The sequence below is a fragment of the Sus scrofa genome, chromosome 13, assembly GCF_000003025.6.
Source record: "Sus scrofa isolate TJ Tabasco breed Duroc chromosome 13, Sscrofa11.1, whole genome shotgun sequence".
Lineage (NCBI taxonomy): Eukaryota > Metazoa > Chordata > Mammalia > Artiodactyla > Suidae > Sus > Sus scrofa.
The window spans coordinates 129,481,584-129,509,491 of record NC_010455.5 but is presented as its reverse complement, the minus strand read 5'-3'; the positions used below and the strand labels follow the sequence as shown (position 1 = coordinate 129,509,491).

General features: G+C 40.9%; 1 protein-coding gene across 3 annotated transcripts in view; it reads left to right on the top strand.

Annotated features, from left to right (window-relative positions):
• Positions 1-27,908, top strand: part of FGF12 (fibroblast growth factor 12) — a 580,493-nt gene that overhangs the window by 308,501 nt on the left and 244,084 nt on the right. The window contains exon 1 of one of the 3 annotated variants that reach the window (XM_021070055.1): positions 5,601-7,194. The exons of the other annotated variants lie outside the window; for them this stretch is intronic. Coding sequence (XP_020925714.1) covers positions 6,996-7,194 — 199 coding nt within the window. The 5' untranslated portion in view covers positions 5,601-6,995. Of the gene's footprint in view, positions 1-5,600; positions 7,195-27,908 lie in introns of those variants that run through there. 3 annotated transcript variants of the gene reach the window in all.

Sequence of the window (27,908 nt, the reverse complement as noted above, 5' to 3'; positions counted from 1 at the left end):
ACTGTATCAGTACAAATGATAATTACATTCTTATTTTATTAATTGTATTCCATGATTATAGTTATTCATGGTATCCTGTTTGTATTGACATACAGTGTAACACAGAGGATAAAAGAGAAGCTTTGGAAAGAAATTAAATTAAATTAAATTACATTTGAACTCTACCAGTTCTTGACTAGGTGACTGACTAAGCAACTTAACCTCTCTGTGCCCTAGTTTCTTCATTTATAAAAGGAGGATAATGACAGAACATACCTCATAGAGTTTCTGTAAGGATTCAGTGTGTCAATAATTGTAATGCACTTAGAACTTTACAGGGAGTTTAGCCTGTACAGTTTAGTTACAACTTTTATTTCTTATTAAAACAAACATTGTCCAAAACACTGATGATTTCTCTACTTGGGCAATAGGATACTACCCTTAATCTGTGTCATAAAGGAGAATTAAAGGTACTACCTTATTGTATTTTGAGAGATGACCCAAACCAGACAAACATATAACTCATAGTGATTCAGTTATTGAACTATTGAATAAAGCACTATAAAGGCATTCACAAATATTAGGAAGTAACTGTTTATGTTGTTTTTGCCACCCTATCTTAACTGACAATCTGGCAGAGTAAAGGAAATGGAAGTACAGCCATTGTAAGGGATAACATTCATGGAGAAAAGGTCGTCTTCTGCCTATCATTCCTGTGTTGGAGGCTGGTGAGCTCATATTCACCAAGCTTTGAGTAGGGACCTGATCTTAGAGTAGGATGATGTATGAGCAGAGCTAGGCTCCTTTGTGTTTCCAGTAGACAAGGACCTTGACAATACTTCACTAATGAAAATTTTGTTTGCCATTACAATGTCAAGGTTAATCATTCATTTCAAGTAGATTTCCAGCCTTCATTAAATACATTATGCCCAGAAGTGAGTGATGATGTGTATGAATCACAAGGTATGTTTTCCTGTTTCGGGAAGTCTGGATTTTATAGCAGGGCCTTGATTTAAATGGATATTTTAATGACAGCATGTTCATTCTAATACTTCACATCTTTTCTGAGCTTTGCCGCAGCCTGGTTAGATAGGTACTGCTAGTGTCATTATCATTGATATATTTTACAGATGTGGTTTAGAGATTGAATAACTTGTCCAGTGCATACAGCTAGTGCATGATTAAGACAAGAGCCAGATAAGAACATGATGGCATGAACTGTAAGCTTGTTAAGGGAAGGGAGAAGTTAGAGGTGTATAGAGTTCCCCTTGGCAACTGAAACAGGGCCTTGGATGCAGTCTGTGCCCAATTCAAGTTTTCAAATAAATGACTGCAGTGGTCCTGATAGTCTGATTTAAGAATTGAAAGACTTGGAGTTCCCGTCGTGGCGCAGTGGTTAACGAATCCGACTAGGAACCATGAGGTTGCGGGTTCGGTCCCTGCCCTTGCTCAGTGGGTTAACGATCCGGCCTTGCCGTGAGCTGTGGTGTAGGTTGCAGACGCGGCTCGGATCCCGCGTTGCTGTGGCTCTGGCGTAGGCCGGTGGCTACAGCTCCGATTCAACCCCTGGCCTGGGAACCTCCATATGCCGCGGGAGCGGCCCAAGAAATAGCAACAACAACAAAAAAAAGACAAAAAAAAAAAAAAGAATTGAAAGACTTGACCTATGAATAAGCAAAAGACTATTAAACATTCTATGTTTTTTTCCTTTTAAAATATGGAGATGATTTAAAAATATAGGGATGATTAAGACTGCCCATGGTCTGAAATATAAATATATCTTTATAATTATCCTTTCAATGTGTATCTGGCAACTTTCTCCAAGTTATTCAAACTGCTTCCACCTATTGATGTCTTCAGAATTGTAAATGGAAATTCTCAAGCTGTTCAAAAAGAAACAAAACAAAACAAAAACAAGGTATTGTTATTCCTGAGATATCACCCTTCAGAGTGACCTGATTGTTTTAATTAAATCATCATTGGGCTGATTTAATCTCATTCCTGACTCCCAGATGCAAAGATGCTGGAAATATCCTAGTTGCCATGAAGGAAAACTTATGAGACTTAGTGGCTTGGGTTAGAGAGACATGTAATCTCTGGTTATCAAAAAATGACCTTGAGTATTGCTTCTGATCTCAATAGCCATGTACATAAATTCTACATAACTTCTCAAATTTCCCTATATTTACCTCTTCTTCTCATTGGAGAAATGAAGTAAAGGATTCTGATGATGACTTAAAAGGGCAAAACAGCTTAAAAAAAAAAAAAGGCACCCTGACAATAGCTGCAGGAGTGTAAGAGAAGAGGTAGAGTATTTGTTGTCTGATTGAATGGAAAGCACTGCATTCTTTCAGCAGAGATCTAAAGACATGGACTAATGTCACTTTCTGAAAGCTAGCATTTATTGTTTTCATTTTGTTCCTTAAATGCCTGACTTGATGCTGCCATGTCAAGACAGAGAAAACTCAAACAGCAACTGTATTTGCTTTTTTTTTGTCTTTTTTTTTTTTTTTTTTTTTTTGCTATTTCTTTGGGCCACTCCCAAGTGCATATGGAGGTTCCCAGGTTAGGGGTCTAATCGGAGCTGTATCCGAGCCGCGTCTTCAACCTACACCACAGCTCACGGCAAGGCCGGATCGTTAACCCACTGAGCAAGTGCAGGGACTGAACCGGCAACCTCATGGTTCCTAGTCGGATTCCTTAACCACTGCGCCACGACGGGAACTCCTGTATTTGCTTTTTCATCTCTTCCCTCATCATCCTCTTCTATTCTGTGCTGCTAGCCTGGTTACCTTCTGCATCAGAACATCTTCATGTCTCAAAAACCTACAGAAAAGAAGGCAATACCCTCAAAGATTTGAGAACATCCTCTTTCCAGGCCATTTTTGAGGGGGAGGGGAGGGAAAGACAGAAGGGCACAGGACTGCAATTCTAGAAAAATATGTTAGATTTTGAGAGTCTGAATTTATTTCTCCTTTCTGGGATTATGTATTATCTAATACACATATTAGATACATATATATATATATGTATATGTATGCCTATCTATGTATCTCTCAAACTTTGACACCTGAAGAACTTGTTAAAAATTCAAATCCCTGGGCTCTACCCTTGGAGATTTCTGCTTCGTGTTCTAAGAAACTGTCAGGAATCTGCATTTAAAAAAAGCATCTCAGAAGAATATCATGCATTTCTTAAAAAAAAAAATAAACACTGTCATCATCTCTTTTACTCATTTGGCATTTTCCACTTTTCAAAATGCTTGCACATACATATTCAGTTCTGTGAGGTAGATGAGAATGATTATTTCCATTTTGAGGATAAGGACTCAGAGTTTAGCAGTGATTTCCTCAAGGCCTCTCTAGACACTCCTCTCTTGCCCATTTCTCCCCTGAGCTTCCCTTTTTCTTTTTGGGTGTGGAACTGCAGAAGGCAAGGAGCCCCCTAAGCCAGCCAGTACTGTTTGTGCCTGCCTTCCTCAGGAATGAGACAAGTCTTCTGGCAGCCAAAGAAAGAAAACACGTAATTTTATCTGTGAAAAGTGAACACTTCCCTAATTGACATTGTTACCAATTGATTTTAAGTAATTTCCTTTACCATTTCCAGATGCACTTTTGAAAATGTATTTGGCTGGCTTCACTTTCGAAGAAGAGGTGTGTGTGTGTGTGTGTGTGTGTGTGTGTGTGTGTGTGTGGTGTGTGTGTGTGTGTGCATCTTTTTCAGCTGTCTTGTTCTGTATTGTTAGAATCCCAAGTTTGTTTTCCTTATTCAGCCCCCTGCGCTGCTGCAGGGGATGTGTGCTCCCCATCCACCATTGGGATTCCCCCCTTTCAGGGTGCCCTGCTTATTTAATCCTCCTCCCAGCTGTCTTCCCCATAAACCCATCTGTCTGAATTATGCCCAGAGGCAGCAGGAAAGGTCCAGGCCCCTAGATACACTGGGCTTGTTTAACACAGTGCTTGCCCTGAACAACCTCACAGGCCTCAGTTCTTCCCATCTGCTAGGCCCACAGGTTTGTGCCCACAACTAGAGAATTCCTGGGTCCTCTCCAGGTCCCACATCCATTCTCAGTAGCTTCCAGGGCCTTCATGGTCCTTGCTGACTATTAGGATATTTCCAACATACACTTGTTTCTGCTTGGAAATCATCCATTGAAATTTCTTCCACTACCCTTAATGCTTAGCAGAGTGTCTGTGAAGGGGAAAGATTTAGGGATATTTGAAGACGGGTTGAAGAGAGATACTAAGTATAACTAACAGCCCCTTCCAGGCCTCAGCATGAATGGAAGGTGACTACTCGTTGATGTTTCCAAAATTTTTCCTGTTGCAATTTAACTTTGGTGACATTATCTCCTCCGCCGAGTTTTCTGTAGCATCCATTGTCATCACAAGCACTCCTGGGGACCTGATTGTGCTCCAAAGCTGGTTGTTGACTGCCCATGCCCACAGTCCCCACCCCTCACTCCACTGCCATCCTCCTCTCCGGCAGGGTGCTCAGGTACCTGGTCTCTCATTTTAGGGATTGAGGCTGTTTGGCAGCTTTCTTGACAAAACCCAGAAATCTGGGTTCCTGGAATGTCGAAGCACTTTTTCCTGTTCCAAAATGAACTGAAGGGGGGTCCTACACGAGGATCCAAGAGGCCATCGTTACTTTCTCCAGTGTTCACCGCCTTCCTTTCTAAACAGAATTCTTTGTGCTCCAGCTCATTGGAGAGAGCAGACTGCTTCCAACCCCTAACTCCTCTTTGTGCACCCAGGGTCCTTTAAACGGGCCAGTGGTTGTGTTTTCTCTTGGGGGAGGGACGGGACAGAGCCGACCCGAGCTGCAGTTCCTTCGCTCTGCCTCTGAGAATTTCTCATCCAAACCTCAATCACGTAGGATTGCGTAGAGAGGAGAAAAGGGGAGAGACAGAAGACAGAGAAGGGGGAGAGGGGTGACGGCAGGGAGAGAGAAGAGAATAGGAGCAGGGGCGCAAGGGAGGGGAGGCGGACCCGAGTGCGCTGCGCTTCCTAGCGCTCGGGGAGCCTGGCCCCCAGCGCGGCCCCACCTGGGCTCTACCGAGCTCTCGGTAGGTGGCCGAGCAGTGCCAGAGGTACCCCGGCAGCCGCCCGCCCTTCGTCCCACCCTCCATGTCGGTGGCGGTCGTCCCCGCCTGGAGTTGCCTGCGGAGCTAGCGCTCCAGCCGAGCGAGCCGGCTAGGCAGCGGCGGCGGCGCCCAGGAGCCGGCGCGGCTCGGCGCGCCAGGAGCCTCAGCCCCGAATGGGACTCCGCCCTGAGCGCCCCCTCTGGGGCCCGGGGAGGCGGCGGCGGGGGGTACCCCGCTAACCCTCGGCGCTGAGAAGCCACCCGCGCAGCTAGTTGGGCGAGTTGGCGGCAGCCCGCACCTGCTTGCTGGCCCCGGCCCCAGAGTCTGCGTCCGGCTCCGAGGGCCCCGGTGGCGCGCTTGGCCGCCTCCCGCCCCAGACCCGGCGGCCTAGGGGCCCCGCCTGCGCCCCGGGCGCCAGACCATGGTGGGCAGCTCCGAAGCGGAGCCGCAGCCGCCTCGAGCCGACGTCGCCCGCAGCCAGCCCCCGCCCCACCCGAGGCGACGCGCGGGTGTTCGCAGCGCGCCGGTCACTTCCTTCCTCGGCCGGGATGGGCTGCGCGGGACTGAGTGATCGGCCTTGCGTCCGGCGGGTAATCCCCATCTGACCTGCTGCCTGTGAGCCGCCGACTGCCGGGCCGCGCGAGCCTGAGGGGCCGGGGCAGCGCGGCGATGACCTGATCCTGAGCCCGCCAGGGCACCCACTCCTTCCCTCGCTCCCTCTGAGCCTGTGCGGAGAGCAGCCCGGTGCGGCGGCCCCGGGCGGACCATGGCGGGGAGCTCCAGTTAAAGGCGTGTGGGCGCCGAGCTGGAGAGGACACCTTCGGCATCGCTGCCTTTTGAGGGGGCTTATTTAAACTACTGAGTCATTCCAGATTTAGGATTCCCTAAATAATCACCAACTGTGCCCGTCTTGTGCCAGAAAGAAAGCGAAAAGAGAAAGAGCGCCCGCTTTTGGGACCCCGCGTATCGGCGGCGCTCGCCTCTCGCGGGTTTCTCCCGGAGGGGTGCTCGGCCCTTGAGGATCTCCCTCCCTCTCTCCCTCCCTCCTTCCCCGTCCCTCCTGCCCTCTTCCCCCTCCCCCCTCCCCCCCTCGCCTCCCGCTCTCTTTGCAGCGTTGCTGGCGGGGAGTCGCGCTCGCCGCAGCTGGAAACAGCTGCCCCCACCTCGCGCCCCTACCCCGACTCCGGCTAACCGCTCCCACTTCGCGCCTCTCGGAATTCCAGAACTCGGGCGGCGGGCCCTGGGAGAACAGCAGCCGGTGCGATGCATTCCGTAGACCTCACCCAGCCGGGACGGACCTCCTAATCTCCAGAATTGCGGGCCGCAGGGAGTTAAATTGCTGCCTTCCTCTCCTCTGTTGGCGGTTGGTGGCTTGTTTTCTAAAGGAACGTTTTATTCACTTTTTAGTATTTTCTACCGGGGGCACGCTACCCGCCTCGGTCCAGACTCTGCTTTGTAAACGGGTTTTATATGTATGTGTGTGTAGATATACTTTGGACACCTTACAACGCTTGCGCCTCTCCAACAGGGGCACGGCTTGTTGTTTTGGACATCCTTCTTCCCCTTCCACTTGGTACTCCGAAGCAGTGTGACCAAACTCCCCACTGCCCCTTGGACACGGATCGCCTTGGGGTGCAAGTTTGGGGTGCAAGAGTCTAGTTAACAGGAAGGCCTGGGACCGCCCCGCCCCCGCCGCCAGCGGTTGGGGAAGTTTACATCTGGATTTTCACACATTTTGTCGCCACTGCCCAGACTCTGACTAACCTTGTGGGCGCCGGGTTTTCGGTACTGCAGCCATCTCAAATATTAGCACTGCCTCCCCGCGCCTGCCCTGTCCCTCCAGGCCGCCGAGGTCCTGCCCTCGCCCCTGCGGAGCGTGATTCCGGGGGGCGCAGTGGAGCCGGGGGCCTGGGGCCCGCGCTGAGCAGCTATGGCTGCAGCGATAGCCAGCTCCTTGATCCGGCAGAAGCGACAGGCGAGGGAGTCCAACAGCGACCGGGTGTCGGCCTCCAAGCGCCGTTCCAGTCCCAGCAAAGACGGGCGCTCCCTGTGCGAGAGGCACGTCCTCGGGGTATTCAGCAAAGTGCGCTTCTGCAGCGGCCGCAAGAGGCCAGTGAGGCGGAGACCAGGTCAGTAGAAGCCCGGACAGTGGGCTCCCTAGAGGCTAACACCCCCCTCCCTTTCTGCAAAGCACCTGGGGGCATCCATGGAAGAGAACCAGGATTCCTCTCGTCCATCCTGGCCCCCAGCTCTTCCAAATTCCAGTCATCTTTCAGTCACCCTCTGTTGGTTAATAGCTTCTTATCCCATATTCAGGAAAACACCTATACCTTGATGAAACCACCATTTGACTAGGATAAGTAAGAGTTACATACCTAGCTGCTCCTGGTCTCATACATAGCCTCATTGAGGGTAGTGATCACCTCATTCTCCCTCTCTTTCTCTTTCTCACCCATCCATCCATCCATCCATCCATCCATCCATCCATCCATCCATCCATCCAGCATTTAATCTGCCTACAGAGGACCTAAATGTAAATAAACCTTCCTCCCTCCCTATATTTCTCATAACACTTAGTACAATTCTTAACATGTAATAGACACTTAGTAGACACCAGATGTACTTAAATTTATTCTTTTTCTAACTCTCTAGCAACACATTATATCGCATCTTTCTAACATTCTGATCAATTTCTCACCTTCCCATTATCATCCCTGCCCTTTCACTTCCCTTTACACAGACCTTTTCCTATTCTCTTCTTTTGGCTCCTTGCATTGTTTCCAGTGGCTCTGCTCATTAACTTTTCTGTCCTATTATTCCCATCCTTCGCACACTCACACTTACTTTTGGGACCTTAAGGGAACACTGTTATATCTGCAGTTTGACCTCAGGGAGTGTAAAGAAAACTTTAGACTTATTAGAGATCTTCTAGGCCTGGCCTTTCTGAAGCTGATTTTTTTCTTTGGCCCTAAACTCAAATAGTTGGTCTTTGATGTGTCTCTTGTTTACAGAGGGAAATTGTTTGTCCTGTAATTTCAGAGCGATTACTCCCAAGTTAAGCGAAGCTACCTTGAGAGAATGAAAGCAGAATTTTCAAGGTCTGTGTTTCCACCAGACTTTACTGATCCTCTGCAGGGTCACTTGGAATCTGTAGATGGTCCTCCCTTACTGTGGACAACTGAAAGGAAATACTGTCTAGAAGGACAGCTTGCTCTGTGATCAGTTGATTGGATCTTTGCAACTCTGACTGTGATGCTCTCTTGGGTTCCAGGAATGAAGTGTGTGGGCTGGAGTCATTGGGGTGAAGAAAACACTTGGAAAGTCTGGACAAGTGGGGCTCAGGATTAGTGTAGAAATTTGAGGTTAAGCCTTGTGGAGAACCCATCTCATCTCTTTTTTTCCATTGAGTTTTCATGTTGTTATTCACTCCATGGGCTCATTTTCTTGTTCTGTGATGTGGATGAAATCGTAAATTTCAGGATTAAGCAAAAATGATTATGATCCCAAGGGACAGGAGCTACTAGAGTCTGTTATTTTTACATCCAGTTAATATGGCTTGTTCATTTTATAAACAGAAGATGTATGCAAAAACAAACAAACAAAACAAAACTGATAGAGTTATCCCTGCACGGTAAATAATTTGTATTAGGGGGAAATAGAATAAAATCTGTCATATTATTGTGCAAGTATCATTTGGGGTCCATCTTCTCTCAGGGCTTCTGTGTTCTACAAGGAACTTCAAGGCTCTGAATTCCGTGTGACTCTTCTATCTCAGTCTCTCAAGTATGTTCTTGCACTCTATTTGGGATAATAATGTTTGTGAATAGATCCTCAGCTTCCTCGGTTACAAACAAGTTAACCAAAATGTTAGGTCGAATATATTTGTGAATGGATAAGACAGACTCACCTCATTGTTGTTGAAGTTTATTTGGAGATGAGTGATTTGCATGGCCTAATTTTGCATAAGGAAATTACTTCCTGTGGTCCTTTCCTTAGCATCTCATTAGAAAATAGAGAATTTGGGGGAATTGGCTGAGTTTATTGTTTTTTTTTAATGTTCATTTAATCTCTTCCTCTTTTTCATCCACTTGGTGTACATTTTGGCAAGGAGGATCATGACTGCTGAATTCCTTTAGCTTAAGTGTCACAGTAATAATCCGGCAGAGAGATGAGAGAACCTGTTAAGACATGCCCAGGGTAAGGGCAACATGCCTGTATCTGTCCACCATTGAACTTCAGTTTGTTTTGAAGATTACTTAGAAGAATGGGAGTGTAGGGTGCAGAAGAGGTTTGGGGGATGATAGTATGCTATTATCATTACTAATAAAGCCAAATAATCTGTTGATTTGCTGTCAGCAACTATGATTCAACACAGCAAGGGATGAGCCTATTTTTAGAGAGATAGCACCTTCCACATCTCAATTCCAGAGAGAGTTCTTTAGCCGGATTGGGAGGAAATTGTTACACACCAAGAAGAAAAACTCTTCGAGAGAATCTGTTTTATAAGCATGTTGATGCTATGTTCATTTAATATTTGAGTTATCCTTGAACTCACCAGCCCTGATCCTGTGAACTACAAATTGAGCCATAAATGGTAAAGTGGTGAAATGGAATAACTTGTCCTGATAAAGAATGTCCACTCTGAATTTCTGTCATTGAGACACAAGTTCCATGGACCAGACTTGCTGAGAGAGCCTGAGACAGTGAAGCTAAGCCAAGTATTGAATGGGAAAGGCTACAGTTGTATTTCTGAGTTCAGGGCTGGCACATGGAGTGTCTCTCAGTCTCTTAGCTCACCAAGTTCTGATCGATATCATGTTGAAACCTCATAAACTGAGGGAATGCTGCAAATACATGGCAAAGGTCTCCAATTTTAAAACCACAGTATTGCGTTATGAAAATGTCAGAGCTGGCAGGGCAAGACCTTCCATCATGCAGTTCCAGGACCACAGGGCAGGTCAGATGCTTTGTGAATGCCATCTCTGGAGCACAGCAATGGCTTATCCTGAGGTTATACAGCAAAATCCTTCCTTAGATAAGAAATCCTTGAGTCAGAGCAAGTTTGTGGTTTATACAAGATTGCAAAGCTAGATGGTGGTAGGAGTGGGACTAGAACTAGTTCCAGTTGATTCTTCTTGCCTGTGCACTTTACAACACAACATAGAAAAAAAACCAGTGTGATGAACCTGGCGAAAGATGGAAATAATTTTGTGGGTTATTTATTTTTGTCAAAGGATTGTGATGATGATGATGATAATGATGTAATTAGAACAGGAACACGTACGGTATCATCGAGGAGTACGTAGAAGGAGACATAGGCTAAATCAGGCAATTGGGGTTCTAAGATGACCACCCTATAGCAACATGGATTATAGAAGTAAATCCAGCAGTGAAGACATGCAGTCAGTGCAAGAATAGTTAGCCCCTTAGGCACTGTGTGGGCTGTAGCTCTTTGGAAATGAAATGTTGGAGAACTTGAACTGACAAGTTGGCTGAGGTCACTGAACCATAAAAAAGCCTTTAGAATATTTCTGTTGGTGCCCTTTCTAATAACGAAAGGAACATTTTTAGGGTCATTACTTGAGTAATTATTTATGTGTGAAATACCTGTAGGAGCCAGGCCTGCTAGGAAATTTGCTTAAATGTTAATACCACTTCATTTGCCGTATCTAGGCTGTTAGTACATGGCTTCGTCATTTACAACATTTGTTTTACTTTTGAATTGAGACATCTGTACCTATGAATCATTTTCAACTGATTAAATCATTTTCAATCATTTTCAACTCAGGAGTTACTGCAGGTAATAGATGGCATTCACAATCAAGAAGGGAAAGGTGTTTATAGAATCTTTGAAGGTTGGGGCAGCCAGGAACCTTGGAGGTCATTCAGTATCACTCTTTGAATTTTCAAATGAGACCCTCTCTGGAGAGTACAGAGTAGCTAGATAAGCCTAAATCTATGTATTTTAAGTGGTTTTGTGTTTTTATTATTTTTTTTCTCTATAATTTAATTCCTTCCCTCAAACCAGAGCATTAAAAAAACAAACCATCAGCAATTAGGAAAATTCCTCACCGAAAAAAATCAGATATTTTTAAGTTTTTGATTTTATATTACCTCCCTGTTAGACTGATATGGTGTATTTATACCAAGACTGATATGGTATATTTATACCAAGTGGATAAAATAAAGACATGATTATAATTTTACTAAATTTTATTGATTTTCACTTGTCTTAGTTTCTGAGTCATTGTTTTTGCTTATTTCCAAGTCCTTGTTTCTGTTATAAAAAATGTGATTACTCAAAATATTTTAGAATTTTTACAAATGATTTTGGTAGGTATATCATATTTAATAGCATACTCATTCAGTATTTTACTATCAAGTATATTCCTTGACATTGACAATGGAGACATCACAGAAAATAGAGACTTCAAGGAGAAAACTGACAAAAAAGGGGAAATGCTTAATCATGTGACTTATAGAATATAAATTATATTTTTATAAGTTGAAATGATTTTGGTCAATATATAGATCAAGAATATGTTCACATGACAGGTGATACTTTACATTTATAGCAAGTATTTATTGTTTTTTCTCTTTGAAAAGTATGACTCATGTCTGAACTACAAAATCAGTCTAATTAAATGACATTTGGCTTGATGTCTGTTTAGAAAACCATGCTTTTCCCTTTAGAAACCCACCCTAGAATTTAAACTGATATTTTGTGTGTGTGTGTGTGTGTGTGTGTGTGTTTTTAATCCTATTTTCTCTACAGCAGTGCATTCTCATCAACACATTATGTTTCCAGTAAGAACATTTTAAAATAGCAGGTACTGTGATCTTTTGATTTCTTTCATCCCACAGAGATCTCATCAAGCTATAACTCAGGATTAAGTCTTTAAAGTTTTAATGAAGTTGATATTCTTGAACAAAATTAGAAAAACAATTTGCAGGAAATGAAGCAGTCTGTATTTGAGGAAGCAATAGGAATATTTTGGAAGGTCTTTAGAAACTAAAGCTTTGTCTCATACAATTATATTTTAAGGAGAGTACTGGGCTTACTGGTAAACAACTGCATTGTTTTTAATTCCTTTTTTTTTTTGTCTTTTGTCTTTTTGTCTTTTGTTGTTGTTGTTGTTGCTATTTCTTGGGCCGCTCCCGCGACATATGGAGGTTCCCAGGCTAGGGGTCGAATCGGAGCTGTAGCCACCGGCCTACGCCAGAGCCACAGCAACGCAGGATCCGAGCCGCGTCTGCAGCCTACACCACAGCTCACGGCAACGCCGGATCCTTAACCCACCGAGCAAGGGCAGGGACCGAACCCGCAACCTCATGGTTCCTAGTCGGATTCGTTAACCACTGCGCCACGATGGGAACTCCTGTTTTTAATTCTTGATGAAAGCATATTTATGCATACATATTACAGTGTTGATTTTGTTTGGGAACTCTGTTAGTAGTGGTTAGTTTTTTTGAGTACTTTGGCATAATGTGTATTTGACATGACTTTCCCTTCTAAAAATATTATACTTTTTATGAGGACCCTCATAAACAGCCTCGTGAGACGTAGGAGATGGAGTTAATATACTACATTTTGGATTCTATTAGATGGCCCACCCATCAAAATACAGAGCTTTACTTGCTGTCCAAAGAAAGATGTACCACATCTAAGGAGCTCTGATTCTGAGGCTACTTCCTAAGCATCTGTGGGAGCCTTAGATACAGAATGTCTATAAAGTAATTATATATAATAATAATTTTTAATAATAACAACTTACTTGACTATATGACTTTAGGATTTACAGAGTTTCTTCACAACTTTTGCCCCTTTTATTCTTCAGAGAAATCCACTGACATAGTTAGCCCCACCTTTGAAATAAGAAAACTAAGCTTCCAAGTGGCAGAGAGACTTGTTCAGGTTCATGGAGTCAGAACGTGGCCACACTGTTCCAGGACCACCAGTTCCCACCCTGCAGATCATCTGTCTTTATATCCCACCACCTTGCACTAAGGAGGCCGAATCTGAGTAACTCAGTGTGATTGGAAGCTGGGACGCTCCAGCTGGGGGCAATCCGGTGAAGAGTTCAAAGAGATGTGGGGTGTCAGGGCACATTGGCTTTGCTCTGTGTGCCATCTAGAGCATCCCCTTGGGGAGGGGTGTCTAGAGTGAAGAGGAGGAGTGAAGTGGGGGAGGAGGTCTGCAGACCAGTGCTGACAAGCAGGCCTGTGTTAATGTTGTATGCTGTCCCGAGGCTCCTGGCTGGGATGGCCCTCTCTGCATTCAGGAGCCTTGGAGCTATCAAGGGTGCCACCTGGGACACCCTAAGGACCTGCTGGGAGACTTGAGTCCAAAGGGACAGATGTTCTTGACTGTAAACACCAACAATTGCTTCAGATGTTTTCAAATGTAAACAGGTTAATAACAAGGTTCAGGTGAGCCCTGTAAGATTTAGCCTTAAAATTTTTTTTTTATTTCTTTATTTTATTTTTTTTTACAGTTACTGTTTAAGTAACAGTGTAGCAGAATGACTAAGTATATGGATGTTGGTATGGGATCTGAATTCAGATTCTGGATATATTGTTTGTAAGAACCTTAGGCAAGTTTCTTAATATCTTTTGAGCCTTAGTTTGCCAACTTGTAAAATGAAACTACCGTCTCTAGTACTTGGTCAGGAAATAATCTTTCTGAGGAAGAAGCATGCAAGCTGAGTTCTGGAGGGTGAGACAGGCAGAGAGGGATGGAAACATGTTTGGGGCAAAAGAGAACAGCTCTCATGAGGTTCGAGGTGAGAGGGAGTTTGGTGCCATTGAAGAAGTGAAGTGTAGCTGGAGTGATGGGAGCAAGGGATGCAGGTAAGGTTGGAAAGCTTGGCAGGGCTGGGCTGTGCAGGGCCTTGGAAACCCTCGGGGACATTTCATATTTTAATCTAGGCTCCAAAGAGATTCAGAAGTAGGGGGTGATCGAATGTGACTTGCAGATTTAAATGGACAGTCTGGCCTTGGAGAGGAGAGCAGACTGCAGGGGAGCCAGAGCAGAAGAAAGCTAAAGAATCATTAGGAGGCTAGGGCATCAGTCTGGGTCAGCAATTCTCAGAGCACAGTGCTCTGGCAGCTTTTTGAAGACCTTTCAGTGGGTCCATAAGATTCAAACTATTTTCATAATGATGTTTCTTTCCTAATAATACTAATTATTCACCATTTTCCACTCGTTCTGTTAATAGTGTCCAGTGGAGTTTTCCAGAAATCATATGATAGATCCACAATCATCTGAAGAGGGTATTAAAATTTTCCTCCCTTTTAAACCACATGTCAGGTTATCTTTATACACTTAAGTCACAACATCTCACAAGAGACTAAATGCAGAAAACAGATTTTGAGAATCCAGCTGATTTTGATTAAGGCAGACATTAAAGAGATTCACAGACATATGAACTACTTTTTCACTCATCTTTTTTTGTTCTGGAAAATATAGTTATATTTCATTAAAACACCTGTTTATGTTATATTTGATGGGCTTACTGTTAATTTAAATAAATATTTGGACATTCTGTCATAACTTCTAAACATGATAGATATTGAAAGATATGGATCACATGAGCAAAAGCTCTTTGGGCTACTCAGTGATTTTCAGGACTCTGAAATGGGCTTGAGACCAAAAAGTTTGAGAACCACTGGTCTAGGTTGTAGATAATGTTGACAGGAAACATGATGGCAGGGGTCATGGATATGAAAACTAGGTAGAAGTAATGAGCTGAGCCTGATAATATGTAGGTATGATGATTCCTGGCTGAACAATACAATAGTGAGTGATGCATTTGCTGAGATGGAGGAAAACTAAGGGAGAAGCAGGGTTTCTATGTGTCCGATAATACTTGTCATTCCCCAGCTATAAAGCTCTGCAGAATGCTTGTGTAAAAAATTAGCTAGTAGTATTATTTATTGCTTAGTAGTTTTACAACCTGATAAAGGTCCTGAATACCTGTCTGTGTAAGGCTGTCTACTTTATTCTTAAACTCTTTGAGGAATTTCTCTTCCTCCATTGATCTACAGATACTACCTTGCAAGGGTAATCATATAGGCACATATGTTTCAGGCAGTGAAAAATATTAAAGAAAATAGAAAACTTTCATTTTTCTAGTCCTTTAAAATAAAAACAAAATATTTGGTGTCCAGCAAACTTTCAAAGACACTTGACCTAGTTCAGTTGTAATATATCCTGGACAAGGCTTTTATATGTGTGGTGCCTGGATGGATTTCACACATGAGTTTGGGTCAAGTTCAGTGGTCTTTTCATAACTGAGTGACGTTTGACAATGAAAACTTTGTAAGGGCCTCCTTATTTGTCCACCTGTTGTTAGTCATTTGATTAGTTTATGGTATTTATATATCCCCAGGCTCCCTGCTTCTAATCATACTTTCATTAATGCCTTTTAATAGGAGTTTAAGTGTCTACAGCCTTTTCTTAATGACTTTTCAGGGGTCATTAATGAGGACCCTAAGGTCTAAAACCAAACCTAGTTTCCTGGAGCAGAGTGACAAGGGACAAATAGCATCTGCAGTCGAATCACAGAATGTTAGAGCTTAGAGATTATACAGGCCAGAGGTTCTCAGCCTAGCTGCAAAAAGCAAATCACCTGTGAGTTTTTATAATGTGCCAATGCCACACAACCAGAAAAACGGATTTCTTGTATCTCCTCTTGAGCCCAGACATCAATCATCATTTTTGCTTGTTTGTTTTGAACCTCCTAGAAGATTTTAATGTATGGCTGAGGCTGAGAACCACTAATCTGTTCAAGTCCCATCATTTCATACCTTGTGGCCCTGAAACCAAAAAAAAAAAAAAACAAACCCAATTATTTTATTCATTAATGCCTTTAGAACACATTTATGATGCCTAGAAACTGTGCACAGTTAATTTAATTATGACAATGATCCCTTCCTTTTGCTTACTGTTGAATCTTTCTAGTGTTGAAAGGCGTCCAGTACCCGAGCTGAGTTTCGTGATATGTTTGTGTGTCTTCCCTTCCCGACCAGCACGTGAGTTCCTAGGGACAGGACCCGAGCCCTGTTCACCACTAGATTCTCAGCACCAGCATCTTGCCTGTGTCACTGTGGTTCTTTAATCACTGTGAAATAGAGGAGTAAATGACACACCGACTTGTTGAATCTTACCTTTCTGTCAAGCCTCAGAGGAAGAGGGATTCTTAAGTTAATACCTGCTGTTCTCACATATGGATGTGGAGGTATAGCAAGCCTGGGGTTTTTCAAGTTCACAAGACTAGTTAGAAGTAGATTCTGGGCTTGAACTCAGGTGTGTTTGTCCTAGTGGACTTTTCCTTCCACTCTGCCAGCACTGGAAATGGGCCTCTGTGTCTTTCTTTGGAAAAAATCATGATGCTATATTAAAGGATGTCTAAAGGCCTTTTTAGTTTCAAAAGTCATTAAATAGCTCTCCTCCTCCCAGAAACACTCATGGCTGGGACATGAAATACTCATCTGCTCTCAGTTTCCTATTTACATGGGAAGTGTAAAAACTATTTTCCTAGCGGGCTGGTTAGGGTGTTCCCAATTATATCCCATGGTGAATTACCTGAAATGCGCTATTAAACATCTCTTTGCCTAAAATGTCAGCCTTTATTTCTTTTTTACTCCAATTTAGGCCTTAAAAAAAAAAAAAAAAAAAAAAAAAAAAAACAACTAGGAGTTAAATTCTGTGTGCTGCAGCGTTTTAGACATTTTTTAAACCTGAGGTTAAAAAGGGGGATTCATATGACGTGTGAATGATATTCAGGAGCAAAACCTGTGAGCTTATGTGAATTATTATATAAAGAAAAAATAAATACAAATTTCTAGAAGATGTGTTTTTTATTGTTACTGATAAATGTTTTGCTTGTAATTTTGGGAATTCAAAGGATGACCCAGATCACCTCCACAGTGCCCTAGAATCAGATAATGCTCCTCAAATAATTAACCAGGGCAGACTTTAAATAAGTACCAAAAGTAGGGATCCATATTCAAATTGCCTGAGTAGGATAAGTGTCAGGTTGTTTTTAGATAAATAGTTCTGAATTGTCCATATATTATCCATAGCCTATGCAATATTATGTTGGAAAGGAGATTTTAAGATAGGATAACCATTCAAAATCACTTGAAGAGGCTGAACAAAAAAGGTTGGTCAGTGTCTGTAATTAATAAAAAAAATATGAAAAATAAGATTTTCAAATTCCAAGGAAACCTAGGTTTCTCATGTTGGAGAGATAAAGCTGTGTTATTGTCATGCTTTGTTACTAAAGGGAAGACGGCCATGGATGTTTGCAGCCATAATGTAGCCATGAGGTACATGTGGCATAAGTGGGAAATGAGGTGATGGTTGAGAAAGTCAGCATTCTAGAATGGACATCATGAGGATAGAAACCCAGGCTTCCTTTGCAGTCCTCTTCTTGTGGGATAGTTCTCTGAGATACTGGAATTTGGGGAAATTCACTTTCCCTTCAGAACAGTGGAGAAGGTTCCTGTTTGCCTCTCTGCTGAATCAGTCTTCTCCTGATAGGCCCCAGGGCCCGGAGCTCAGGAAAGTAATCAGCAGCATTGTGAAGCTCTGGTATCCTGAGCGGTCTGCTTGCTCTTCCCTCACCACATACAGGTCATGAGAAAAAGTAGCACTAAGAAGGAAACACACGTTGAAGTCATGATTTTCCTGGTGTTTCCACAAAATTCCCTTCTTTGAGGTTTTCCTTGGCTGCATTTCTGGGATGCTCCGTGCCTTCTTGAGTTGGAGTTCCATTCGTTATGGTTTTCTGCTAATGGGACCACCGTCGTGGTTGGAAACCTGAAGATGAAGGATCCTTGGCCTCCTGTTACTTTCACCTGAAGCACAGTTCTGCCTGTTCTCTTTCTCATGCTAAACAACCACATTCACCCTGAAGCTTTTGTCTTAGGCTTTTATACATCTGCACTTGAGATTGAGTAACTTGGGATGTCTACCTAGCTGGGTAGAAACTTAAAGTATTAGTGGATGTGAATGAGAAAACATCAGCATTCATTATAGTCACCTACCTTATAGGGGAGGAAACTGAGCTTCTGAAAGGGTAAATTAGGTCCTATAACTACAACAGGCAGAGCCAGCACTGAAACTTGGCAAACGCCTATGCCTTAATGCTACACCTTAGCTGTCTCTTGTAGGACACTGCCCAATGCTGATAGCAAAATCCATCCACCTTTTTTTGTTTGTTTGTTTTGTTTTGAGTAATTTAAATGTGCATAGTTGCTTTTAAATATCTGTAGTCAAGTTATTGCCAGACACCTATTGAATAGCTATTTTGTCATGTCCTTGGGGATGGGATATGGAAATAATGAGGAAGGACCTGTTCTTTTTCTGTAGGATAATCTGTAATTAAGATTTGATAACTCTGGCCGGATTTGGATAACTGTGTTCCAAGTTGCAGTTTTGCTGTGTTCTTTTGGACAGTTTCTTCTTTAAGGTCCACATTTCAAGAAAAATAACAATAATTCCCTAATTAAAAAAAAAATTAGCTATAATCTGTCTTTTAAAAATGCACGTGGGTTCAAGGCCTGGCTGAGAGCATGGTGTTTGATTATATATATTATCAAAATGAATATGCTGCATAATCAAGATTCTTTCTCTATCCCTCCTCCCACAGTGCTGTAGCCAACCCGGGTCTTGTTGATATACAGAGAACATTTACAGCATCTGTCCATTTTGGTTGCAGAATTTATAGTTGCTGTTTTTCCCACAAGGGATGCTGTTAACTTTCACCCCATCTTGTCCTTACCCAGACATAGCCCCTCGTTTTCCCACTTTGCTGCAGTCCTGCGTATTATTTAAAGCGCAGCCTAATTCCCATCTCTTCTGCTGGATCTTCTCAGATCCTTCCAGGTAGAATGAATCATTACCTGCCCCAGGCTTTCACTTGGCTTTGTACCTGTATTGTCGTCTGCAGTTCAGTGTGTCTGTCTTGTAGATACTGTGTTGTACCTGAGTCTGGCTTTGGAGTGTGAGTGGAGTGTGGCTTTGGTTTCTTAACATTGGGTTAATGAGAAATAACCTTTGCCATTGATTTCAAATTCAGTCCTTCCTGGTCCTTACATTTACGGTTGAGACCAACGAGGCATGTTAGTGTTAAATACTCTTGAAGGAACATATTCACTCTGGTTTCACTTTCCTTGGTGAAGCTCTAAGTGATGGGAGAGTACAGTATTGATTGGGTCTAATGAAAAAGCTTCTTTCTGTCAACTCTTTATTACTTCATTGGCTTTTCTTCTTTCCTCTTCTCTTACTCTTAAAACTATTGATAGCAGTATTAAGTCTTCTGTGTATGCTATAGTCCCCTGTATTTGTTCTTTCCCTTGGTTTGAAACCTAGCCTTTTTCTTAAGAAGATAAGAATAAAAGAGTCCTTTGATTTAGCCTAAGATACTGTAATATCATAGAAATAACACTGAACTTTTTGGCCTTGGGGACTTTTTTTTCTTCTCTTCAGCCTAGTTTCTTCCTTTTACAAGGGCTGTATCAAATGGTTTCTGAGATCCCGTTTAGCTTTATCATTCTTGACATGTATTTCTGGTGTTAATACTTACAGAAGGTATAGGTGGTTGGAATCCAAGATATCTGTGTAAGATATAAGAAAATAAATTAATGATATGTTAGATACAAAGTCGTAGAAGATTTGACATGTTTAAAGGAATAGCAAAAAAGTTAACACATATTTTTAACTGTTCTTTTCCATATTCTTTATACTTAGATCTATTAATTTAATTGAACAAAAATTGACTATTTCTAAATTTTTCTTGTAGTATATTAGCTTTTAGTGTTTCATTGGGCATTCAAGATAGACTATCATATGTTTGCACTTCAGCACTGAAGGGGTTTAATAAAATGGTGGAACCAGATTTTGTTCTAATGTAAAGGACATGTATTTGTTTACTAGCACAGTAAAGAGAAGATAACAATGAAAAATAGACAGTAAAAGGAACTATGTGATACGGGGTGAAAGGCGGAGACTTTAAGATAGTAAGCTGATATGAAGCATCATATTTCATGACACTTTTAAATTGAGCAATGGAAATGTGCCATTGGAATTGGAATGGTAGTAGAGAGAAAAGTCATGTCTTAATTATCAAGTTTTTAGATTTCCCAGACTTTGAGATATACTGTTTTGATATGTTTCTATCAAGACTTCCTCAGTTAAAGAAAAAAAAAAAACATTTACTGAGTATCCGACTTGACATACTCTTAGCAATCATCCCATTTATATTATGGACAGTTGGTTAAATTTAATTGTGCTCATTAGTGGTAAAAATATAAGGTTTAGAAAAGAAGGGTGTAATTAAAATATGGCGTAAAATGAGATTTTAGCATTTCTGTGAGTTTCATTTATGTATGTCGACTCGCTCATCTGTTCTCATAGGTATTATTGGTATTTGACTTTTTTCTTTAGTTTTCTCCAGTTCTTTATCTATGCAGTATGGTTATAATATACATAGGGGAAATTCAGTTTTATCTTTTGAATCATTGATCATGTTATTTTACCAAAAATAAACTTGGCCTATTCCTTGAATTTGAAGTCTAACACAAGGTAACTTTTAGGATTTATAGCACCTTTAGGATTTATAGCACCTAAAATTGTGTGGCGTATGGTAGATATTGATCTTGATTGCCTGCTTCTGGATAAGTTCCAATTTATCAATATCATTGTGGAGGGTGTTGCTTAGAATCAAACATAATAATCCAGGTTTGGTCTGATAAGCCCAGAGTAAATACCCTCAGTGTAGATGAGAATTTCTGTGAAGGCTTTAGGAGGTCACTTTATCCCTCTGCTCAGTAATATTTGGTTAACTGTTCTGCAGCTGCTCTTTATAATGTGCTTTGAGCAAAGAACTTTATAATTTCACAGTCAGGATTTTATTATTTTTTTTATGTTAACCAAACTCTTGGGATTTTCATAAGAGGTTTTTTTGCCTACATTCAAATTAGGTCTCCAGTTGGTCTAGACCTCATCTGAATGGATTCAAGGACTTGCATGGGTAGAACTCCCAGCATGTAAGCTATATGCTCAAGAGCCTTGTTGTGTTTAATTTTAAAAGTTCTGAGCATCTCTTGTTCACAATTTCAATGTTACAGTTTGTGCACTAGCATAATGAAGAGATATATATTTTACAAGTCTCAAGACAATAATTCTTTTTGTGTCTCCTTGTGCTCATGCAAGCCCCATTCATCATTCAGACCTATTTCCCAGGTAGAATTCTCCACCTTCTCCTTTATGCACCAATGTGCTCTGTAGATACAGTCATCATAATACTCGTAACACTTTTCTGAAATTGTCTTTTATAGTTTTTGTTCTTCTGCTGGACTCTGAATCCATTGACAGTGGGGTGCATGAGACCAGGGTTATCTTGGTGAATATTAGTGTTTGCTGAATGATGTCCTTAATGGAGTTATTCTTGGGCTTTTTGGCGTTGGGTGTTTTTTTTTTTGTGGGTTTTTTTTTTTTTTTTTTGGTTGTTATTTGTTTATTCATTTTTTTTCTCCTTTCTCTGCTCTGGTTTCTCCTTGGCCGAGCTCACTTTTATTGACTTCACCTGTCTCCTCAATGTTTCTGACTCATAGGTTGACATCCGAGCTTCTCATCCTTTCTCAATGGCATGCTAGATACTTCCATGTGGTTCCACTGATAATTCAAATGTAACTTCTTCATGTTGAATTTAATTATTATCACCCTCCAGCCCTCAGTTTACTTTGTATCTTAAGTTTCCCATCTCAGTGAATGGCACTTTTTGTGATATCTTGTATGCACTTAGCAAATTTTCTTGTCTGCCAAGCTGGAATCCTCTCTTAGCTTTAACTCCTCTCTCTTTATTCTCATATCCAGTCACATACCTCATTGATTTGATCTCTGCAAAGTTTTATGTTTGTTTTACTTTATTTATTCATTAGGCACTGAGGACTTTCTGAGAACTATTAAGAGATAGTAAGATGTAGTTACTAACATCAAGTAAACTGATAATGTTTGTACCACGTTTTTTTCTATGTACCACATTTTTTTCTATCTCTCTTGTCAATGCCAAGATTTAGAGGCTCGTTATTACCTAAAATGTTGTGAAGTCTCAGTCTCCCTTTTCTTGAATATTTAACCAGTCTTTTTACAGAAATAAAAACAAACAAACCATACTTAATGTCATGTTACTTCCCCATAAAAACCTTTGTAAAGTTTCCCAATTGCTTACAAAAGTACCTTTCAGTAGCTAAACATTACTGTGATTTCCCGAGATCTTTTTTATCAATATCTTTATCTTCTTATTAGTGCATTTATCCTCAGCCCGTATCCTCTGAGTGTGGCATTTGAATCAGGCCAAGGAAGATGAGAAAGATTTCAATAGGAGTAAATGTGGGTGAATTAGCACAGTAACAAAGGAAGAGAGATAGAAACTGCATGTCCCAGTAGTTATTGATATTCAAAAGTACGTGGCCCAAAAGGCTTTCCCCATCCTTCTCTTTTTGTATTTCCCATGCAGTTTGCAATCTGACTGGTCAGTTTGAATGTGTTCTGTGGAAGGAAAACTTGGATATTTGAGTTTTTTATAAACTAAAGGAACCAGTCAGTGATCATGAGTCAGTCTACAAGAGCTCTTTCTTTAGATATCTGGGTTACCCTAGCACCTGTCTTGGTTTTGGGATTAAATATTCTAAAATTGAAATGAGACACTTAGAATATGATAGATAAGTATAGGCAGTTGTTTTTACTGACCAGATGTTATGGATGGTGATTTTCATCAGACATATTATATTTATTTCGTCGTTTGTTCCCTGGGCCGAATTTTCTGCCATCATGTAGTTAATTGAGGCTTGTACCTGACACCCTTGGCTTTTAACTTGTCATAGAATTAAAGCATTTTGAAACGTGGCTCCTCTACTTAATGCACTTTTAAGAAAGTACCTATTTATTAACTTTTTGTACCAAGTAAAGTTTAACATTGATGTTATTTAGAATCAAAGTAAAGTAGAATTGATTTGCTTTGTTTTTTGCTTCTTTCACTTTATGAAATCAATTAAACACTATGCACTAGGACTGCTCAATTGTGTTTTTAAAATCCAGTATTAAAAGAAAGGAAGGGCTTGGGCTGAAGGGGTGGCATTAAAATATATGTAAGCCATTCCTAACTTTCCCCTTGAGGAATGCCCAGTCCAGATGGTCCCAGACCTCAGGGGAAACCTGTGGACTAGATAAATTAAGTCTTTTTTATATTTGTTAGCCATTCAATCTTGTTTCGTTATAAGATTACCTTCTTTTATTTTTTCTTGATTACTTTTGTTGCTTTCTTCAGTTTCTTTAATTGATGTAGAAAGTTATCTTTTGACCTTTTTTTTCAAGAATTTGGTATCAACAGACATCAGTATCAGGAAATCAATGAAAAAAATTTTGACCATGTTTTCTATTTCCCAAGATATGATTAAAGGTTTTTATTCAATCTTTCTTTTTTCATGTTTATTTTAAAAAATTAAATTTAAAAAAAATGTATTTTCCAAACTTGACTACTTATTTATAATATTTCAGTCTGACAACATATAGCAAGTTGCTTTCAAAAAGGTAAAATATATAAAAAACATTAAGTTATGATGCCCTTAATTAAAAAACAAATGGTATTAATTTAAAATGTTTTGTTTTTCCTTCTATACTCCCTTTGTCTCCAAATCTTATTCCATTTATCATTGTATCAAAATTATGTGTTTCTAAGTCATATATATCCCTTAATAGATTAAACTCTTTTTAGTGTATGATTTCTAATTGTAGCCCCACAAAATCTAGCACAATATCTGGCATATAATTATATTTCACTAGACAAAACCAAACAAAACATCTAATATGTTAGTTTATGTAACTTCCCATATTTTATGTAATATGCAATATAAATTCTGAGTTGAGATTCCATGACACTGATTTGGATTGTCTTTATTTATTTTCATAAACACTTTTATATTTTATGTACTTTTTTTTTTTTTACCTTTTTTTTGTCTTTTTGCCTTTTCTAGGGCTGTTCCCTCCGCATATGGAGGTTCCCAGGCTAGGGGTCTAATCGGAGCTATAGGCACCAGCCTACACCATAGCCACAGCAACGCCAGATCCGAGCTGCATCTGTGACCTACATCACAGCTCTATGGCAACGCTGGATCCTTAACCCACTGATCGAGGCCAGGGATGGAACCTGCAACCTTGTGGTTCCTAGTCAGATCGTTAACCACTGAGCCATGACGGGAACTCCTTTGATCTCTCTCTTTTTTTTTTTTGGTTGTTATTTTATGTACTTTTCATTATTCAGAGTAATTAAGAGTAGCTACAATAGAACTTTAAAGTCATTCTGTTTCGTTAGTTACTTATTGAAAATAAGGATCCTGATTTATTCAAAGAATGAAGTAAGAGATAAAATAAAATCTGTTTTTAAAAATGCATCAAAGATTATACAAGCAAAATTAGGCTTTTTGAATTAGTTTCATTAATAACTCATTTTCCCACTCTAGATCTTAAAAAAAATAATAATTGAAGGTATAATCATCTAACGAAATGGTGCGATATATTTACAGTGCCTTGAAATTCTAAGCTTCTGAGTATCTCTTAACTGGTCTTACACTTGTCACATCTCTTCTGTTAAATCACAAAAGGGCCAACCAAGAGGTGTCATTTGAGTTCGTCCTCTGAGATATCATCATAAAATATTCACCAGCTTCCCTGTAGGGCTTTCCCACAGGCAGGCATGCCAGGACATGTTCTGATTCACTGACAATAATGGGATCTGATTTCGATCCTTGAATTTGCAGTGCAGTCACCTGCCTCTGAGACAGGAACACTCTGGATATCCCCCTGCATTCTCAAACATGGTGTAGACGCTGCTAGCATTTGCCCTTTTTTCTTATTCATGTCATTATTATCCCTGTTATAGTTACAGAATTCCGTGATGCCTTGTAAATAGCTGCTATAGCCATCTATGAAGTTTAGAGATAAGGGAATACCAGATGGGTGAGTGTCAACCTTTTGGAAGACAGTAAGGTTTAGAAAGCTACTGACCCTTCTCCTGGAACATGATCCTAAGTGTTCAGTAGCATTTAGTTTCTTTTTTTCCTCAGCTTTTGACTTTAATTCCAGTGTTCTTTCTATTACACAAAATTGTCTCTCCCAGTGGTCTCTTTTTTGGGTAGATCAGCTATAGTTTTATTTCTGCACTTACCCAGTCGGTCATTTTCAATTCGTGCTTCTTACATGCTTCTTTGTTTCTGTTCATGCATTGCCGTGGATGTAGAAGGAAAAACAGAAAAGATAAAAATTACCAGAAGTTCCCATCGTGGTGCAGCAGAAATGTATCCAACTAGTAGCCATGAGGATGTGGCTTTAATCCCTGGCCTTGCTCAGTAGGCTAAGGATCTGGAGTTGCCTTGAGCTGTGGTGTAGGTTGAAGACATGGCTAGGATCTGGCGTTGCTGTGGCTGTTGGACTGTAGCGTAGGCCGGTGGCTGTAGCTCTGTGATTCGACCCCTAGCCTGGGAACCTCCATATGCCGTGGGTGAGGCCCTAAAAAGCAAAAAATAAAATAAAAAAACCCCTGCATAAATCACTCAAATAATGATTATATAAGAACTTTCCTTTAAGTTTCATATTCACTTTTCTTCTTCTGCATTTCATGGGATGATAGGACTTTATTTCTACAGTAAATTTAAGAAAAGGAGAAAAGTAATTTTTGATAAGATTTAAATGTCATTTTGGAGAGGGAGATGTATAAGCATTGCATCCCTGAGTCATAAATCAGTCAGAACTTATGACAGATGAAATTTGTGTAGGGAAAAATATGAAATAATGAAATTGGAGTCAACCAGTAATTGCCACAAACCACACTTAAGATTTGTTCCCAAGGAACACTATGGCTAGTGTAGTGTGTATGTGTGTATGTTGTGCATGCATGCACATATGCATATGTATACTTAGACACTAACAAATATAATTGTGTGAGTACATAAACTATCAAAAGGAATATCCAGAGCCATGAAAAACCTGCATACTAATGTTTATTTAAATCAGCTTTGGAACTGAGAAATCAGCTCTGGAAAGAGAGAAGTTGTGTTTGTGTTCAGACAATGCCACTAACTAGGTGTACGTCATTTATTCTTCGTTTATTCAGACCATATTGAAAGCTTACCATGTACTCATAATTGGACTAAGTAACAGTTACTTCTGAGCTCCCATCACCTTTATGTTAAAATAATCTACTAAGAATATTAAAGGGTCTTCTAATTCTTAGACAGAGGGCTTTTGTCCAGGACTCTGCTCTGGCCTTCTCCCGGAGCAAGGAATCCAAAGGGCTGGGGGTGTATGTCCCCTGGGAGCCCATGCTTCCTCATTCTATACCACATTCTGGGGATCTGGACCTCCTAGAATTCTCTACCCAACAGAACTTAGCCAGAGGCTATGTGGGCTTTTCCTGGGGTTTGCACTTTCCAGGGCAGATGGCATTGCAGGGGGTCTGTCCCTAGACCTGAAGTGTCCACAGGGCTGTTTGCACAAGCTGTGGCTGATGCTTGGACATGTAGGCTTTTGTGTTCACATGGACCCGTATAAGGCCCCTGGCAGTGTTGTTTGGCTGGAGCTAGGAGGGTGGGAAGGGAAGAGGTCTGAGCTCTGAACTGGGGGGCAACTTCTCCCAGTTCTGCCCTGCTCGGCAGAAGATTCTGAAGAATCCCAGGAATTTGTTTGACTTCTGGGCTTCTGGGTCATAATTTTAAAAAAGCAAAACCAAACATGTTTTATTACACAGTTAGTTACCTTGGTTTACAAATTTAAATATTACACATATGGTATGTGGGTTTCTATGTGTTTTCTTGCCGTGGGCCCTACAGATATTAGGGATGGGTTTGAATAATACCTAACTTTAAATGTGTATTTCATGGAACAGATAAAAATATATATATGTGTGTGTGTGTGTGTGTGTGTGTGTGTGTGTATGAAAAAAATCTACACAAATATAGAATGTTATTTCTGTGTCATAATATAAAAATAAATAGTAATGAAGGAGCCCAGTAGTAATGAGATAATTGACACTTTACACGTGACCCCAGTACATAGTGCTCAGGACATTATAGGAATTCACTGCCGCAGCCACAGTAAAATTCATTAAGCATGACAAACCTTTTCATATCTGTGGCTTTGCATATGCTTCTTGATTTCTTCTTCCTTCTATCTATCTATCTATCTATCTATCTATCTATCTATCTATCTATCATCTATCTATCTATCTCTCTCTCTCTCCATCCGTCTATCCATCCATCCATCTTCTATTATCTATTGCTACTCTATACAGATGAGGACATTATAAAGCAGAGAAAATAAGTGACTTAACCCAAAATAGAGGTGACAGAGTTAGGAATAAAGTCAAGTTCTCTTGACATTTAGGGCAGTCCCTTTTCACTTCCCTTTTCGCCTGTCTTAAGAATACACAGGTAACTGGTCTTCCAGTCTGTCTGTGCAGATGGTGTTCTGAATGGCACCCCTGGAACCTGACACTGGGAAACTTACTGTGACTTAGTGATAGAGGCATTACATAGTAGATACTCAATATAGTTTAAGAGAGAACACACACACACACACACGCGCACACACACACACACACGCACATCCCCAGATTTCTCCATGTATGTACTGGAAATCTTGAGTGAGACTTACCTGCTATAAAGAGGAACCTCCATATTTGGGAGCTTTTGCATCTGAATAAGAAAACTGACATCTGTTCTCTTCTTTCCTTCTGTTTGTTCTAAATTTCATCCCCTTCCACCTTCATAGGAAGGATAC